This window comes from Cataglyphis hispanica, chromosome 1 (assembly GCF_021464435.1).
Source record: "Cataglyphis hispanica isolate Lineage 1 chromosome 1, ULB_Chis1_1.0, whole genome shotgun sequence".
Classification (NCBI taxonomy): Eukaryota; Metazoa; Arthropoda; class Insecta; order Hymenoptera; family Formicidae; genus Cataglyphis; species Cataglyphis hispanica.
This window is the reverse complement of record NC_065954.1, coordinates 983,515-1,001,469: the sequence shown is the minus strand read 5'-3', so window position 1 is coordinate 1,001,469 and position 17,955 is coordinate 983,515. Positions and strand designations below refer to the sequence as shown.

The following is a 17,955-nucleotide window of genomic DNA, read 5'->3' as shown; positions in this document are numbered from 1 at the left end:
TTTTGAAAACCGTAAAAGTGCGAATTCATGAAACGCTTGTTTCAGCGTTGCATGTGATCACGTGACTTCGACTCGACTTTAGCCGCGCTATTGTTAAAAAAAAAAGAGTTGGATTTTCTCAACTTTAGTATCAAGCGTCAAGCCGTACTGTTGGCCAGTATTGACGCTATAAATTCGACGCTATAAACTCTTTTCATGTGTTTTTACAATATAGCGTCAACTTTAATGACATGACCTACTTTGACGCTAAAAATGAGGATCGAACGTGAAAAGGCACCTTAATAGATCTTCTGGGGAGCTATTACGGTTCTTGAAACGAGGTGAAAATTACAAAAGTGAACAGATTTACTAGATTTCAACAAATAAAATTGTATATGTTTTAGTGAATTTCTTCACTTTTGTATTTTTCACTATGTTTCGAAAACCGTGATAGGCCTTCATAAAGGTCATGTGATCAAAATGAATGAATGAGTAACGATCGCTGACTAGTCTATTTTGATCATGTGATCTCAGTGGAGCACATAAAATTATACCTTAATATATAGACATTAATATAACGTCCTGCTAATTTTAAAAACTATATTTTAGCTAGTAATTAAGTACCGCTTTTATCCCTACAAAATACCTATGGAATAATTATGTAATCCATTTGCTTTTATTTTAATTGTTAACTAATTTCATTAATCGCTTTAATTCCATATGGTTATTTAGCCTAAAACCTGAATATATTTTAATCCTTTTAGTAATAATAATCAACGACGCAAGGAATTGAGAATTCCTTAGATCGACGAATCAGGAAGCATTATTTAGAACTAGCTAACTGTACAGCAGTGACTTTCTAGAACTAATCTGCTGATTTAAGATTTAAGACTTTAAGAACGGACTTGCGAGCGAATTTCACACTCAATAATATCAATACTAAGTTCAATACTTAGCTTTTAAGATTTTAATATTTAATCACACAGACAAATATATATATATAAATAACTCACTCTTAAATTGAGGAGTAAATGCGCCGTAATGTATGGAATCATAAAACGTATATAATAATAATTTGTTGAAAATGTTTATAATTATTTTATCCAAAACATCACATACAAAACTTTCAATACTATATTCAATACAATTTAACTTTATAAATAATTAAAATTATATTAATTAAAACATGTTATTATATAATGCGCGAATGCTTCCATAAAGAAATGATCTTAATAAAATTAATATGCTTTATTGTAATATCGATCAAGCGATCATAAATATAAATTTAAGAGGCTTATATTCTATGGAATCATAAATTATATACATTACATATAATACATATAAGTTATCTAAAATATCTATTTTTTAAACTATAAAATGCCATAACTTTATATAAATTGCCAACTTATTATCAGAACTGAAATAAATAAAACAAATGATTCCATAAATTAATAAGCATAGTTATTAACCATATTATTAAGGATTTTATATTATAAAATATTAATTAAGCCGAAGAGAATGCGCATAAGAGGCCACATATCAGTGAAACCTGATACTGCGAGTGATAAGTCGAACGGACTCGTAACGGCTACGACCACGAGCGCCGAAACTTAATAGGCAAATAAACATATCGATCGACAATTCTCAGAAGAATTGTTGTTAAAAATCTTTCTTCTTGGAAGTCCTCCACTGAATCATCCTAAGAACATTCCAGAGCGCAACGCGTGATCTGCACACGGCCCGAAAACCCTTTGTTTCGACAGTATATAAGCCGGCGATTTCGAACCTTCGGGGCATTCAATTAAAAGACATTCAAACATTCGTATCATTCATTCTAGCATTTAATTAAGAGATTTTCAAGCATTCAAATCATTCATTCTTACAAGCATTCGAGTCATTCAATTGAAAAGTCTTCAAGCATTTATTCTTAGTTAACATTATTCATTACTATTTCATTACTATTTCGTACAAGTATTCGCTCCATATTATTCGTTCATTCATTTACTCACGAATTCATTTTCGAATCATTCATCCGCTCTGCACCTGGTCATTGTTCGTGTACTATTTGCTATACAATTTCGATTAACATATTAATTATTATTACTGTTGATTCAGTGTTAAGTTGTGTAAAACTAAGGAAATAATAAAAAACTTTGTGCATACGTCTGTGTACTTTTATCCGGCCTACCTCATCCACGACCGAGGTCTTAAAGGACGAGAGAAGGGCCTAACAGAGTACGACCAGAACTTGAACAGAAGGAAGGATTTTTCTGCCACATCACGGTAAGTATTTACAATTACTATAAATCCCCATCTTTCCATAAATATTAGAAACTTTATTTGAATTGACTGACAACCCCTAATATTATTTAATTACCTTTTCATCCTCTAAATAATAAGAAATCCTCTGTCAAGCATTAGCAAGTGGCTGACAGTTTCCAGTCAGTCAACTTTAATCTATTATCCTACTATTATTTAAAACACACCCATAATATCAATACTAAGTAAGATTTATAAATTCCATGCAAAATATACACTACTGTTGTCATTTGAACCTGACTTAATCTTGCAACACTTTGCTCTTTTTCTCGAAAATTCATCGTTGCCGAGCGCTTATGGTGCTCCTGGCGACTCCTTCCTTTCTTCCTAAATTCTGAATATAATCCTTAAACCTCGTTGCCGAGTGCTTACAGTGCCCTGGCGACCTTCTCCTTTCTTTTTGAATTCTTTATATAACCCTTAAACCTAGTTGCCGAGCGCTGATCGAGGTGCCCTGACGGCGTTTCCTATCAATTTAAAAACCTCCCACAAGAAATGACAACAGGAGATTAAATTGAAATCAAAGTTATCATCTAATTTTCTGAACACAACCCAATCCTTGAACCTAGTTGCCGAGCGTTAATTACGGTGCCCTGGCGACATTACACATTCTCCCTAAAATTCCATCGTTGCCGAGCGCTTATTACAGTGCCCCTGGCGACATTCGACCTCTTTTCTAAACCTTCTCTTTTTATCAGAAATTTATAGTCATAATATAATCAAGTATTGATATTAAATAAAAGACCTTATTCCTTAGACAATTCTCATAATAAATTAATTCGATCTAACTAACTCTCTATTATTTAGTGTCCACAATTTGTTCACTACCCTTAATTTCTATTATAATGTTCCTTTTCAAATCTTAATTCTCTAACTCTTACGGTTTCTAATTATATATATATATATATATATATATATATATATATATATATATATATATATATATATATATCTTAAGTAACAAGTCTCTTGCATATGGTGAACCCGCAATACAAGTGGACTTGCCATAAAACGCAACCATAATGGATATCTTTCTTTTATTATAATATTAAAATTCTATTCTTTAAACCTGATTAACCTTCGAATTACATATACCTAGTTGCGTTCATATCCCTAAAATACCTAGTGAAACTTCCTAGTAACCAACTAGTTCTGCGCTACATCATTCCCCTAGATCCACTAGATTAGTCCTATCTTTCGGCATTCCTGGGGTATAGCCGGTGAAAGCAGGTTGCCCTATAAAAGTAGAGAGCAATCTTTTTCTTAGTAACTAAGGTATAGAGAAAAAAAGAGCGTCGCTGAGACGTAACAATATAGTTTCGTGTGAAATCATATGTAATCATGATCATATAATATGATTCGTACACGCAAATTGTCTACGATGCGTGAATCTATCACTTAGGATTTTACGCTCGAAATCTGAAATTATGCAGAGTCTGACCAAGTGTTCGAGGCGGCATTATGTAGCGCCTAGTCGGATATTCCATTTCTCATCGAAAAATTTTTATCTCCCGAGGGAGAACGTCCTGCTTGACGTCAAATACTCGAGTTGTGCGCATAGGTTATCTCTTCCCGTTTCTTATCACGCAAGTATCTCCTGGTTTATGGACACTTTATTCTTAACTTCTATTTATGTTTCGTATTTATTTAGTCGATTAATTTTTAATTCATGATTTATCGCTTCATATATCTTCATATTGACGAATTAAGAAGTAACGAATATTTCATGTATCATTGATAAAAATGCATTTGTTTTTAGACCTACAAGAAGATACGTAAAGAATTTCATGCTGTACAGACTGCATTCTTGCATGGCAGCAAGTTTAATCTTTTCCCAAGAATCGATAATGTCAGATATTTTAATACAACATGTAGTAACTTCAATAAGCAATCTTCAAAGGAATCTGGTTCCGAAAAACCAGACAAGGAGCCTGATAAAAATGAAGAGATGAGATTATTACTTCGTAAACTTACTATGTGGTTTTTATTAATATATGTTTTCTTGATCGCATTAAGGCAACAGATAGACACATCAAATATAGAAGTGAGTTTTCATTGACCACTGTTTTTTGCAGAAATCATTAAGTCATCACAAGTCAAAGATATAAGATATTACTATTTGTTTGTAAGTAATATTTATGAATAGCCTGCAGCTTCCATCTCTTGGAATGAATTTGTGTACCATATGCTGAGCAAAGGAGAAGTTGAAGCAATTATTGTGAATCCCACTATCGATCATGTTATAATTGTAGTGCACGATGGTGCAATTATCAAGGGAAGAAGGAGCCCTTATAAAAGATATCATATGGCTGTTCCAAGCATTGAGAATTTTGAAGAAAAGTTGAGAAAAGTGGAGAAAGATCTTGGCATAAAAGCTGGTAGGTAAAATTATTTGCAATGTTATAATAACTGTACACTGGAGATTATATTTTTTTACAATACATTTATTTGAAATATTTTAGGCCAAGGAGTACAAGTGATTTACGAAAGAAAAATAGAATATATAGCGAGTATCATGAGATTCTTGCTTATCGCACTAGTGACTATTGGTATCTTTAGTTTAGTGAGAAAACGTTTCTCTTTTAAACCCTTTGAGATTATTTCGCAGATGAAACAAGCAAAATTCACGCTAGTCGAGCCGTTAATGGGGAAGGGTAAAGGTGTACACTTTGCAGATGTGGCAGGACTGAAGGAAGCTAAGATAGAAGTAATGGAATTTGTTGATTATCTCAAACATCCGGAACGTTACAAGACACTTGGCGCTAAAGTGCCACAAGGTATGTTTAAATATGTATATAAGAAATGAGTGTTTCCAAAATTATACTATAAAATTTAGCTTGTGTAATTGCATTTTCAGGCGCATTGCTTTTGGGGCCTCCCGGCTGCGGTAAAACGTTGCTGGCTAAAGCTGTGGCGACCGAAGCGAGTGTTCCCTTCCTATCCATGAATGGCTCTGAATTTATTGAAGTCTTCGGTGGTTTGGGTGCCGCTCGAGTTAGAGATCTGTTCAAAGAGGCGAAAAAAAGGTTGATGTTTTTTTTTAATTTGTGTATATTTTAATAATAATAATATCCATTTCAATAAAACTTTTCATAGAGCACCAAGTATCATATACATCGATGAAATTGATGCAATTGGCAAAAAACGTTCAGACAGCTCGCTTGGAATCTCCAACAGTGAGTCTGAACGAACGTTAAATCAGCTTTTAGTGGAGATGGATGGAATGATAGCAAAGGAGGATGTTATTATATTAGCTTCAACAAACAGGGCGGATGTATTGGATAAAGCGTTACTGAGACCCGGCAGATTCGATAGACATATCTTGATCGATCTCCCCACTTTAGAAGAAAGACAACAAATATTTGAAACTCACCTCAAGAAGATATCTTTACGAAGCGAGCCTTCAAAATATTCGGGATATTTAGCTTATCTTACACCCGGATTTAGTGGTATTGTACATTTAAATTTACTAATAAAAACAGGCAATGGTATTTTATTCGATAGTACATAAAAATATATATATAATATATATATAAAAATTTAATGTTTCCAGGCGCTGATATTGCGAACGTTTGCAACGAAGCAGCGTTGCACGCCGCGAGAGACAAAAAGAAACAGGTCGACAGCAGCGATCTCATGTACGCAATTGACAGAACGATCGGTGGTTTGACGAAGAGAAACAATCCGTTGACTCCGTCCACGAAACGCGTCGTCGCCTACCACGAGGCCGGTCACGCGCTAGTGGGCTGGTTGCTGGAACATACAGACGCGTTACTCAAAGTAACAATAGTACCGCGAACTAATCTTAGTCTGGGATTTGCACAATACACTCAATCTGATCAGAAACTTCACAGTGAAGAGGAACTTTTCGAACGAATGTGTATGATGCTGGGTGGACGAGTAGCAGAATACATAATATTCGATAAGATCTCAACAGGCGCCGAAAACGATTTGAAGAAAGTGACGAAAACGGCGTACCTTCAAGTCCAACAATTTGGAATGAGTCCAGCCGTGGGCTTAGTTTCTTTCAATGAAGAATATACTGATCCGGTACGAAAAAACAAAAAATCAATAATTTTGCAAACCATTTGTTTAAGAACAAGGTGTACATAATTTTTTCTTTCTTCTAAAGAAAAATAAGAAACCATATAGTAGGAAGTTGGCGAATCTAATGGATGCAGAAGTGAGGAGAATAATAGGAGAAGCATACGAACGAACTCGGCGATTACTTTTGGATAACAAAGATAAATTGGATAAAGTATGTATATTTTAACACACATGTGTGTGTGTGTGTGTGTGTCTGTATATATATATATATATATATATATATATATATACATATATGTATGTATGTATGTATGTATATGTATGTATGTATGTATGTATGCATGTATGTATGTATATATGTATGTATGTATGTATGTATATGTATGTATGTATGTATGTATATGTATGTATGTATGTATATGTACATGTATATGTATGTATGTATGTATGTATATGTACATGTATTTGTATATACAGGGTGTCCGAAAATTCGCGCAACACCTTTTAAGGAAAGGTAGAGGGTGTTATTCTAAACAGAAAAGTCTTGTATCATTTTTTTTCTAACGCTTAATAAAAGAGTTATTATTGAGTGAAGTCTGGCACATCTCCGATCTTTAGCTGGACGCACGGTCGGTGAGCCGCGCGCCTGGTAGTGTGCGTAAGCGCTCAGATGTTTACGATGGCTTACCGACATGCGTCCGGCTGAACATCGGCGATGTTTGGTCAAACTTTACTCAATAATAATTCTTTTATTAAGCATTATACAAAAAATGGTAGACTTTCCTGCTTGGTTTTATCCGTTTTACTTGCATATTTCGGGTGGGACGATTATTATTAGACAGCGACCGTGCGTCCAGCTAAAGATCGGCGATGATAGGCTAGACTTCACTCAATAATAACTCTTTTATTAAGAGTTATAGAAAAAAATGATACAGGACTTTTCTGTTCAGAATAATACTCTCTACCTTTTCTTAAAAGGTGTTGCGCGAATTTTCGAACACCCTGTGTGTGCGTGCGTGCGTGCGTGCGTGCGTGCACGCGTGCGTGTGTGCTCTGTGTGCGTGCGTGCATGCGTGCGTGTGTGTGTGTGCGTGCGTGCGTGGTGTGTGTGTATTATATGTGTGTTTGTTGTGTATATGTATATGTATACTTAGAATCGAAAGCTATATCAAGTATTATTTCACATGTATAAAATATTTCTATCGATACCAGCTCGCTGAAGCATTATTAGAAAAGGAAACGTTAACATATGATGATGTGGAAAAATTAATCGGGCCGCCGCCGTTTGGGAAGAAACGACTTGTAGAACCAGCAGAATTTGAAAAATCTGGTCCAGCCAGAGAATCTCCGTCGATAGACAGAGCAACGATATAGTAAAAAATAATACGTTAAATATGTTTTGTAGATATTTATACTGTATAAAAAAGGAAAGAAGATTAAAATGATAAAATGTCACAATATTAAAAATATTAATTTTTTTCGTAAATTATTTGAAACACTTGTAAAATGTTTTTTTGCCAATATACACATACATATCATATTTCTAATTTATGCATTGTATCATCATTTGTTATTATGCTTAAAAACTTAGAGGGAGTAAAAATAAACAAAATTAGATAAGTGAAAGAATTATACCTTTATTTTTATTTATTTCGACATTTAGATAAAAACACATAAAGATTTGCTAAAATGTGCAGCCTGTGAAAAACATGAAATTTAGATTTAAAAAACTATCTAATGCGTCAGTTATACTTTTTTCCTTTTATTTTGTTAACATTCTTTTTTAATAAAAAATAGATACGCATATTTTTCTATGTAAATACATATATTTGTAATATGAATAATTAAAATACATATTTAAAAAAATCAGAATAACATCATCTTATATTCTATAGGCATCTTTGCTTTTTTTTTGTTACAAAGATAGTTGTCTTTTTCATTACAAAGATAGTTGCAAGAAATTACAAATAATCAACAAAGTTGATACATTGAGCACATGCATTTAATTTGCTCTTATGTGGAGAGAATATCATGCAATCTCAAATATGCAGTCATATATCAAATTACATCTTACAATGCGACACTTGTTTGTGGTCCTCATCAATCAATAATCTGAATTTGCATCTTAAATCTCTTATTTATCGATTTAAAAAAATGATAGAAATCTAATAAACTTTTTGATTATTTAACAACTTATGCTAATAAAATGACAATTAATGATAGCGGCGATTATAATATTATATAATATCAACTTATAATAGTAAATTAAATTAAATTAAAATTGATGGCATCGTAACTATATAATATGATGTATCGATATAATATGATGCGATCGATTTTATCAGATCAAGATTATATCATTTCATAGCGCGATTTCACTAGTAATATATATATATATATATATATATATATATATATATATATATATATATATTTAAATGAACAAAAAAGGATAAAATATATCTTAAAGATACAAGAAAAAACGGTAACAATATATTGACAAAGAATATATGTGTTTATCTATGAGAATTGTTACACGGCACCCTTAATCGGGTTTAATAACATCCGTAGTTGTAAAACTGGCCAACCACAGCTATTCCTCTGAAGAATGGAATGACTGTGATTGGCCAGCCTTAGAATCGATTAGGGGTGACGTGTAAACGTAGTCTATGTCGCAAATAGTACGATCAGATGTGTATTAATGTAGCGTTTTAATAAGCATGACAATATCACATACTCGATATTGGCGACGCGTAAATTCTAGGAACAATCATTATTTGAAATTTCTCAAACTATGGATGATTTTGATTTTTTTTCTGCCCTTTACTCTAATTTTTTGAGCAAGAGTTTTCGTTTTTTTTTTCTTTTTTTGTATCACACTTAATACTTATTGTTTAACGATTAAATCTTTGATAACACCATTAAGAGCTCGCTCCAAGTGTGAACCATCCCAATATATTTTTCCACAGTGTTCGCAGATATAAAAGATCTGTACATTCTTCAATACTTTCAGTGGGACCTTATCGATTTGTATTCGCATTTGATATCTCGTTGTACAGGTGGCGACCTCGATAGTGTCTGTGGACAGACGCCATGTGCGATGCTCGCTATTCGTAAAATAATTGTTCGAATTCCGAGCAAGTTCAAAATCGTCATTATCATCACCAACATCAGCTTTTCCTTTTACGCTATCGACTTGATTAGGCAGCACTCGATAATTGTTTTTTCTTATAATTTTCACGAAGCTAAATCGAAGGCGAAATCATTGCTTTTATTATATCATAAAATTGATAGAAAGAGAAAAGATTGTAAAACTAAAGCAAAGCGATATATATAGATAGAAAATAGCTCACCTTTGCACAAGATCGTCCATTAATTGCTTCGGGACTTTAACGAATTCATCGCAATTACATATTTGACATCGACTGAAAATATCATTTTGTGTAACAACTACGCCGAAATAACATAAAATTTCGCGCAATTGATTGTCAGGTGTGTCGGCCATTATTCTATAGCAGTTCTTTAGTGGTAAATACTGCTTGAACTGCAACATGTAAAAAAAAAAATAAGAATTACAACAGTTCGGCTATGACAAATACATATAAAGTTAGTCTTACTCTTTCGTAATTTTTATTACGCGTTAGCAAAATCCTGTTTTCACGCATTGCCAATTTGGCAGAATCGTCTCCACCCTGATCAAATAAAACGTGTATGCAATCTACACCGCACATCCGTAGCTTGCTGCTCAAGCCACCCAACATCGAATCGCATACAACGCGCCACGTATGCGCGATGACCGGATCTCCTTGATGTTGTCGCTGCATTCTGGATTCCGATCTATTCATCTTTTCAAGCTTGTCCAGAAATCTATTCTGAACATCCTCCCGTCTATCGATCTGTTTGTCGTATTTATCAGAATTATTGCGTCTACTTTGATTACCGTATCTGTTTGGATGGTCATATCTATTATGATTCTCGTAGTTGTCAAATCTATTATAATTCTCACGATTATCGTGTCTCTTTTCATTCTCATATCTTGCACCGTTAGCCCCTCGCATCATTCCGATGTGTCCGTATGTGATCTGATTATGATTATTATAATTGTCATATTTCCTTTGGTTATCACTTCTTGTGTCATTAGCTATCTGAATTATTCCGACACGCGCGCATCTGTCTCGATTCTGATTATCACGATTGTCATATCTCTTTTGATTATCGTGTCTTCCATCATTAGCTATTCTAAGTATTCCCAGATGCTCAGATTTATTCTGTTTATTATGATATCCCTGTTTACCCATAGATTTGTATTTAGATGCCGTTACGTATTTTGGTGAAGCTCCTGCATTCGCGCGATAATTCTCATTGTCTCTATCAGATGTTGCAGGATTTGAATATATAGCTTTCTGTAAAATAGTTGGAGATTATTAAATGTCTAGATATATAATACATACACATAAAGAGTGTGTAATTAAAAAATGAATAAATGAATAAAATAAAAAAAAAAAGATCGGTAATTATGTATAAAGTAGCAACCTCACGAATGACTTTGATCTTGATATGTTGTCAAGATCATGATTCTAAGTAATATCCTAAGTAATATAATATAAGAAGTTTTAGCCGTCGCTCATTGTTTGTTAAAAAGTTATTAACAATTAAATTGTACAATAAAAATATTCAATGCGAAAATTGGAACATTTCCGAGCAAGAATTTTATATTAATTGTATATTTAAGTATTTACATAAATGTGTGGGAAGGGGAGAAAGAGAGAGACTTCGCCGCTCTTCCTGCATTGCCACTCCTCCAAAAAATTAATCTAACCCAAACTTAATTTTTATTTAAAAAATAGAAATTGATTGGGTTGTTAGTTTTTTTGAGGGCGGGAACACAGAAAAATGGGCTGAGCCTTGCTCATACATTTACTTAAACATACGATTAATATAAAATTCATGCTCAGAAAAGTTCAGATTATCGTATTTAATACTTGTCTTTATTGTACAATTTAATTGTAAAGAACTTTGTAACAAACAACGACGGAAACTTCTTGGATGTTACTCAGGCTCGTGATCTTGATATATATCAAGATCATTTGAGCCCACTTCATGCATAATTAAAAAATTATATATATATATATATATATATATGTATATATAGTATCTTTCAAAAAATATATTTATTTTCACATGAACAATTGAATCACACAATAGCTTCCAGGATGCACGCGTTTGTTATATAAAATTTACAAAAATAAGAAAAATTATACAAAATGTCTTTTCTTATCAACGAAAAACGTTGACTATCATACAATGCATTGCATCCATATAATATAACATATAATATATTTGTTAATATAATTTTCTTATATAATTTATTTTCTGTTTATATAATTTATACCTTATGTGTGGTTTTATTTGTGGTCGGTTTTTTATGTGTCTGTGGAATGTGCTGTATTTCTGCACAAATATCTTCAAACGGTATATCCATATCTGCTGAATAATCCGCTAATACCTTATATATTTCCAACAAACAATAAGCATCCAATGCTGTCATATAAAACAGATATTTTAATTGTATGAAAATGCATTACATAATTAGTAAAGGGAGAGGATTACCAACCAGCATATATTATTTGACTTTCTCTAAGAGGTCTTAGTTCCCAATTTGAGAATTGATCAGACTTGTCCAATCTTTGTCCAAAACATAGTTCCACAAGTTTACTTAAACTCTTGCTTGTGAAGTTTGGGTCACCTTTGTATGGGAAAATAAAGTTGTAATCTTCTGATAATTTTCTCCACAAAATCATCAAATCGAGGTAACCTTGGCCATGGTTTTTAATAGACGACAATGTAGGTATACTATTGCGTATCACTGTTATGTCGTGTGCTATTCCAAATCCTGTGGTAATGTACATTGTAATAATTTTAGTATTAACATTTATATTGTTTCCATTTCATATAGTGATATTAACTATCTAGTATTTCTTTTTAATATAAAATATTAAATATTAAATTATGTAAATCACATATAGCTATGTAAAATAATATAAATATTATTTCAAATATTAAAACACTTACCTATTTTAATAATATTTTTATTTCCAAACAACATAAGACCAAGTTCAGCCCAGAGTTCAGGTAATTCATTACCAAGAGTAGTCACATCCAAAATATAAACATTATCCTCAGTAGCAACTTGTATAAGTGCTAGTTCTGGTTGCTTAGTTCCTGTGCATAAAAGAACAAATAAATGATTCATATTAAAGTATTGTAAAAAGTTTTATAATTTTTATATATATATATATATATATATATATATATATATATGTTCTCAAATATTACCAAAACTAGGTTTCCACTCTAAATCAATTCCAACTATAGTAACATTCCTCAATCCATTATCAAGGAATTCTTCAAATAAGCGTCCATTATCCACTACATTAATAGATTCTCTTGGTAATTTCAAAATGTGATAATTTTGATTATCTTCGATTGGTTCCCAATTTTCATCTTTGCTCGTAGAAGCTCCATCATTTACCCCTGGAAAATATGATATTGTAAAAAGAATATATAAGAGTGAGCAGAAGAGTATATACTCGAAATGATTTAGTGACAAAATTGATATCTTAATATTTTTCCTCATTCGTGAAAATCTACAATATTATGAATATTTCGCAAAACATACATATAAAAATATAAATTATAAAACATTACCTTGCGCACCTTCTTCTTCTGTTTCTTCTTCTCCTTCATTTTCTTCTGCATGTACAATCATCCATGGCCATTCTTGTTTAGGTATTCTATATTCCCTCGCCCAATATAAACCTTCTTGTGCATCATTGACATTAATTAACATAAGAAGTAATTCCTTTTGCAATTTAATGTCATCTCCTATTGCCTCTCTCACCATCTCCCTCCAGCTAGCAACATCTGCAATAAAAAAAAACAATTAGATAAAAGATATCAATATATACATATATATTTTTATTCCAACAAGATAATGACTTTAAATAATAATAAAAACAACTGGATATTTACTTAAACTACCATCTACATAACGTTTATGTATAATAAATTGCAATGCTCCTTCGTTTCGTTTTGTGTTTAAGTGTGGACATACATCAGGTGACAAATTGTACTGCTTTATTAGACGTGCAATAAGCTTAGTTATTGGACGAACTTGTGTTAACGATATTTTAACCTCTGGAATATCATTTTCACTGAAAAGATTTAATTCAGTAAAAATCTCAATTAATTAATTATAAAATTAAAATATCTTGTATATGTGAATGAACAAATACATTATCACTCACTAGATAAATCTTTCCAATATGATTTGTACATTTTTTCCTGGTGCTATCAAGTTGTCTAAATAAGTTGTTAAAGCCTTTTGAACATCTTGGCAGTCAACTAGAAATTCATCAACTACTTGTAACTTATTTTGTAATATAAGTGGTAATAACAATATTTCTGGATCCATAAAATGACTCTGCAATTTTAACATTGCAACATATTGTGCAGCCTCCTTATATTCTTTATCTCGTATCATTTCCTACAAAAATAATTAAATAAATAAATAAATATATATACATATACATATACATACGTACATAGATAGATACATACATACATACATATGAATATGGAATAAAAATTTTTATATTCTTGCATTCAGCATACCTTTATTGATTGTAGAAACATATCTTTATGTTCCACAAAATCATATATATTAGAAACATTCTTAATTAGCAGCATTTGTTTCATATGTTTTTGCTTTATTAATTTGAAAGCTGCTAACTTCAAATCAGGAACAAGAAATTCCTTATAACCTTCTTTTCTCTCTTTTATCCAATTTGAAAATTCTTCTATCACTGTAACATGAACAAAATTATATTATGAAGTAGTTTAATTTCTAAGAATATATAAAATACAATGTATATAAGTTATATAATAGTTTTGTTAAAAAAAAATCTATTTCTTTACATCTTAAAAATCTCTGAAATACTGTTTTAAATATGCCAGAAGATAATTCGGTGATTATTTATAGAATATATTTCCTTGACTTTGATATATATTAAAACAAAAGTAATCGATTTTGCTTCAACCTGCACTCTTGCAGATTATTTCTGAGATACAATTATCAAGCTTAAAACCATCTATTAATACAAATAACAAAGAAATGCTCAAGTTATTTTCTATATTATGTAAATGTATTTTGAAATAAAAAACTACGTTCATGTACATTGCAAAAGAAATTAATAGTCAAAAAATAAAAACCTGCAAATGCAAGCGATTTGCTGTTTGTCATATGATCAAAATCAGAAATGTTGACAAGGATTCTCAATGTGCTGAGATATGGATTTGGTGCTGTTTCGAAGTAATCCGTTAATGTTTTGCTAACACCGTCACACTTCTTCCCTACAAATGATTCAATTATCAATTAATGCATTTGTACGTTGTGATAAAAAAAATTTACATTGAAATATTGCGCTTACATAACGCCCACATCCGATGCAGAGTGTCGAGCCATGCTTTCGTGGCATTATCTATGAACGAGAAGAATAATAAATCCGTGTCCATGTTTCAATGTGACAAAGCTTATCACTTTCTGAAAAATCGTTAGAATTTAAAATTTTTCATTAATCAGTGACCAGTGCTTAGATTGAGCTCGTCAAGAATATCATTCCGGATATCGTTCTAAAGACATTCGGATAATTCGACAATAACAGAAACAAAAACCACGGCACAAACTCACGACGCAAGAAACAGTGGAAGAGCAATAATCACTCGCCGTCAACGTCACATTTCACAATAGCACCAACGAGAAAAAAAATCTTGACAAAAGTTGACCGGGATTTTACCTAGCACTCGTATTGTCTGAAGTTTGCGTCACTTGACGCATAATCATGAATTACAAAACAATAATAGATTGCAAACTTATTTTATTACGTCATAATTCCTGTGTAATTGTGAATTATATAGGGATATAATAATTGGAGCAGTATTCCTAGCGTAGAAAGCTCGTTTATACGCGGAAATCCTCGCCCGTTGTCACCGATGATTTTTATCAGCTTTTATTCCCTACTTTATAAAAATATGATTGTGTGTATTTCTTTATGCGTATTCTATTCCACGGACTTATATATAAGGACAGGGCACATGAAACTTATAGAATATAGCTGATTACATAATGTCGTCTACTACGTGTGCTAGTAGGATACCTTGGCCGGCTTACTTCAATTAATCTTTTTCTTCTATTTAAATGGTTTTGGCTTGAATTCGCCTATACTTCAGTTAAAATACAAACGAAACGAAACCATAGACATAGGCTGCGGTCGGAAAGATGCTAGAAATGCTTCGAAGCGTCTCTAGCGTCTTCTTGATCGTAGCACAGTATAGGTAAGTACAGTAAGTTCACTCTGTGTGTCCCTTTGTTCTCGATGCTAAACGATCGCCATATTGCTGGTTGTGCGCGGGCTTTAATTTGAATAATAATAGATACTAGTTAAGATAGAAATCTATGTATGTCTAATTGTGAGACTTACAAAAAATGTTATCAGAAAAATTAATTTAACATTTAATATTGCTTTTAATTCATAATACTATTTTATATATTAATAAATTTATACGATTAATAAAAAAATAGTAAATATAATATGATTATATACAACAAAAATATAAAGCGACAATAAGCAAAAAAAAAATTATACAATAAAATATGTAAAATTAAAAACAACGATTTTAAAACATGTGTATTTAAAAATGTATTATTTATTGTTATATGTATATTACAAAATTTTAATAATAAAAATTTACAATGTGATGAACATAATTTAAATTATAAATTGAAAGGTTTAGAGGATCGAGTATCACAAAATAATAAAAATTTTAAAAGTGAATTTTTATTCAATTGTATAATTTTCATGATGAAAATGCAATATTTCTCACATAAAATTAATAAAATATCATGCTATAATGTCAAATGATATTAAAATAGCGATTTAAAATAGATTTATATGTAATTAAAGTATACACTAAAATATCACAAATCACATGTAGCCTTCTTCGTTACTGGGCGCTATTGGGCGCTACGTGGCCGCCATATTGTTAGTTGTGCAACTCGGTCATGCACAAGGGACAACCATTAGCACAATTTTCAGCAGAGTGAACCTACTGTACTATAACGTCCTGCCAATTTTAAAAACTATATTTTAGCTAGTAATTATGTACCGCTTTATCCTTGCAAAATACCTATGGAATAATTATGTAATCCATTTGCTTTTATTTTAATTGTTAACTAATTTCATTAATCGCTTATCATTCTAGTTCCATAAAGTTATTTAGCCTAAAAACCAAATATATTTTAATCCTTTTAGTAATAATAATCGATGGCGCAAGAAATTGAGAATTCCTTAGATCGACGAATCAGAAAGTATTATTTAAAACTAGTTAGCTGTACATCAGTGGCTTTCTAGAACTAACCTGCTGATTACTTTAAGAACAAACTTGCGAGCGAATTTTACACTCGTGTAACGTCCTGCCAATTTTAAAAACTATATTTTAGCTAGTAATTAAGTATCGCTTTTATCCCTACAAAATACCTGTAGAATAATTATGTAATCCATTTGCTTTTATTTTAATTGTTAACTAATTTCATTAATCGCTTATTATTTTAGTTACATATGGTTATTTAGCCTAAACCCTGAATATATTTTAATCCTTTTAGTAATAATAATCGATGGCGCAAAGAATTGAGGATTCCTTGGATTGACGAATCAGGAAGCATTATTTAGAACTAGCTAGTTGTACAGCAGTGACTTTCTAGAACTAACCTGCTGATTACTTTAAGAACGAACTTGCGAGCGAGTTTCATACTCGATAATATCGATACTAATATCTAACTTTTAAGATTTTAATATTTAATCATACAGACAAATATATATATAATAATTACTCACTCTTAAATTGAGGAGTAAATGCGCCGTACTTTATGGAATCATAAAACGTATATAATAATAATTTGTTGACTATAATTTGTTGAATATTTATAATTATTTTATCCAAAACATCACATATAAAACTTTCAATACTATATCCAATACAATTATACTTTATAAATAATTAAAATCATATTAATTAAAACAGGTTATTATATAATGCGCGAATGCTTCCATAAAGAAATGATTTTAATAAAATTAATATGCTTTATTGTAGTATCGATCAAGCCATAAATATAAATTTAAGAGGCTTATATTCTATGGAATCATAAATTATATACATTGCATATAATACATATAAGTTATCTAAAAGATCTATTTTTTAAACTATAGAATGCCATAACTTTAAATAAATTGCCAACTTATTATCAGAACTGAAATAAATAAAACAAATGATTCCATAAATTAATAAGCATAAATATTAACCATATTATTAAGGATTTTATATTATAAAATATTAATTAAGCCGAAGAGAATGCGCATAAGAGGCCTCATGTCAGTGAAACCTGATATTGCGAGCGATAAGTCGAACGGACTCGCGACGGGCTACGACCACGAGCACCGAAACTTAATAGTCAGATAAACATATCGATCGACAATTCTCAGAAGAATTGTTGTT

General features: G+C 31.4%; 2 protein-coding genes across 4 annotated transcripts; one reads left to right on the top strand and one right to left on the bottom strand.

The window, feature by feature from the left end:
- The first annotated feature begins 3,558 nt into the window (after positions 1-3,558).
- Positions 3,559-7,885, top strand: LOC126854459 (paraplegin). Its single transcript, XM_050601232.1, has 9 exons — positions 3,559-3,884; positions 4,058-4,342; positions 4,445-4,676; positions 4,761-5,075; positions 5,156-5,324; positions 5,395-5,747; positions 5,852-6,348; positions 6,431-6,556; positions 7,558-7,885. The coding sequence occupies exons 1-9, from the start codon at positions 3,726-3,728 to the stop codon at positions 7,717-7,719; spliced, it is 2,298 nt and encodes a 765-aa protein (XP_050457189.1). The 5' UTR covers positions 3,559-3,725; the 3' UTR covers positions 7,720-7,885.
- Positions 7,886-8,091: 206 nt separating this feature from the next.
- Positions 8,092-15,245, bottom strand: LOC126854393 (exonuclease mut-7 homolog). Of its 3 annotated transcripts, none has more exons than XM_050601063.1 (14): positions 15,095-15,245; positions 14,835-14,947; positions 14,617-14,757; positions 14,020-14,210; positions 13,653-13,891; positions 13,378-13,559; positions 13,054-13,269; positions 12,682-12,879; positions 12,418-12,567; positions 11,960-12,238; positions 11,738-11,886; positions 9,963-10,748; positions 9,699-9,889; positions 8,092-9,590 (listed from the first exon to the last, which is right to left on the bottom strand). In XM_050601063.1, the coding sequence occupies exons 2-14, from the start codon at positions 14,917-14,919 to the stop codon at positions 9,233-9,235; spliced, it is 3,165 nt and encodes a 1,054-aa protein (XP_050457020.1). In that variant the 5' UTR covers positions 14,920-14,947; positions 15,095-15,245; the 3' UTR covers positions 8,092-9,232. The 3 variants fall into 3 exon arrangements, with proteins under 3 accessions (XP_050457020.1, XP_050457029.1, XP_050457010.1); XM_050601072.1 differs by having other exon boundaries at positions 15,079-15,214; XM_050601053.1 differs by having other exon boundaries at positions 14,835-15,220.
- Positions 15,246-17,955: the final 2,710 nt, after the last annotated feature.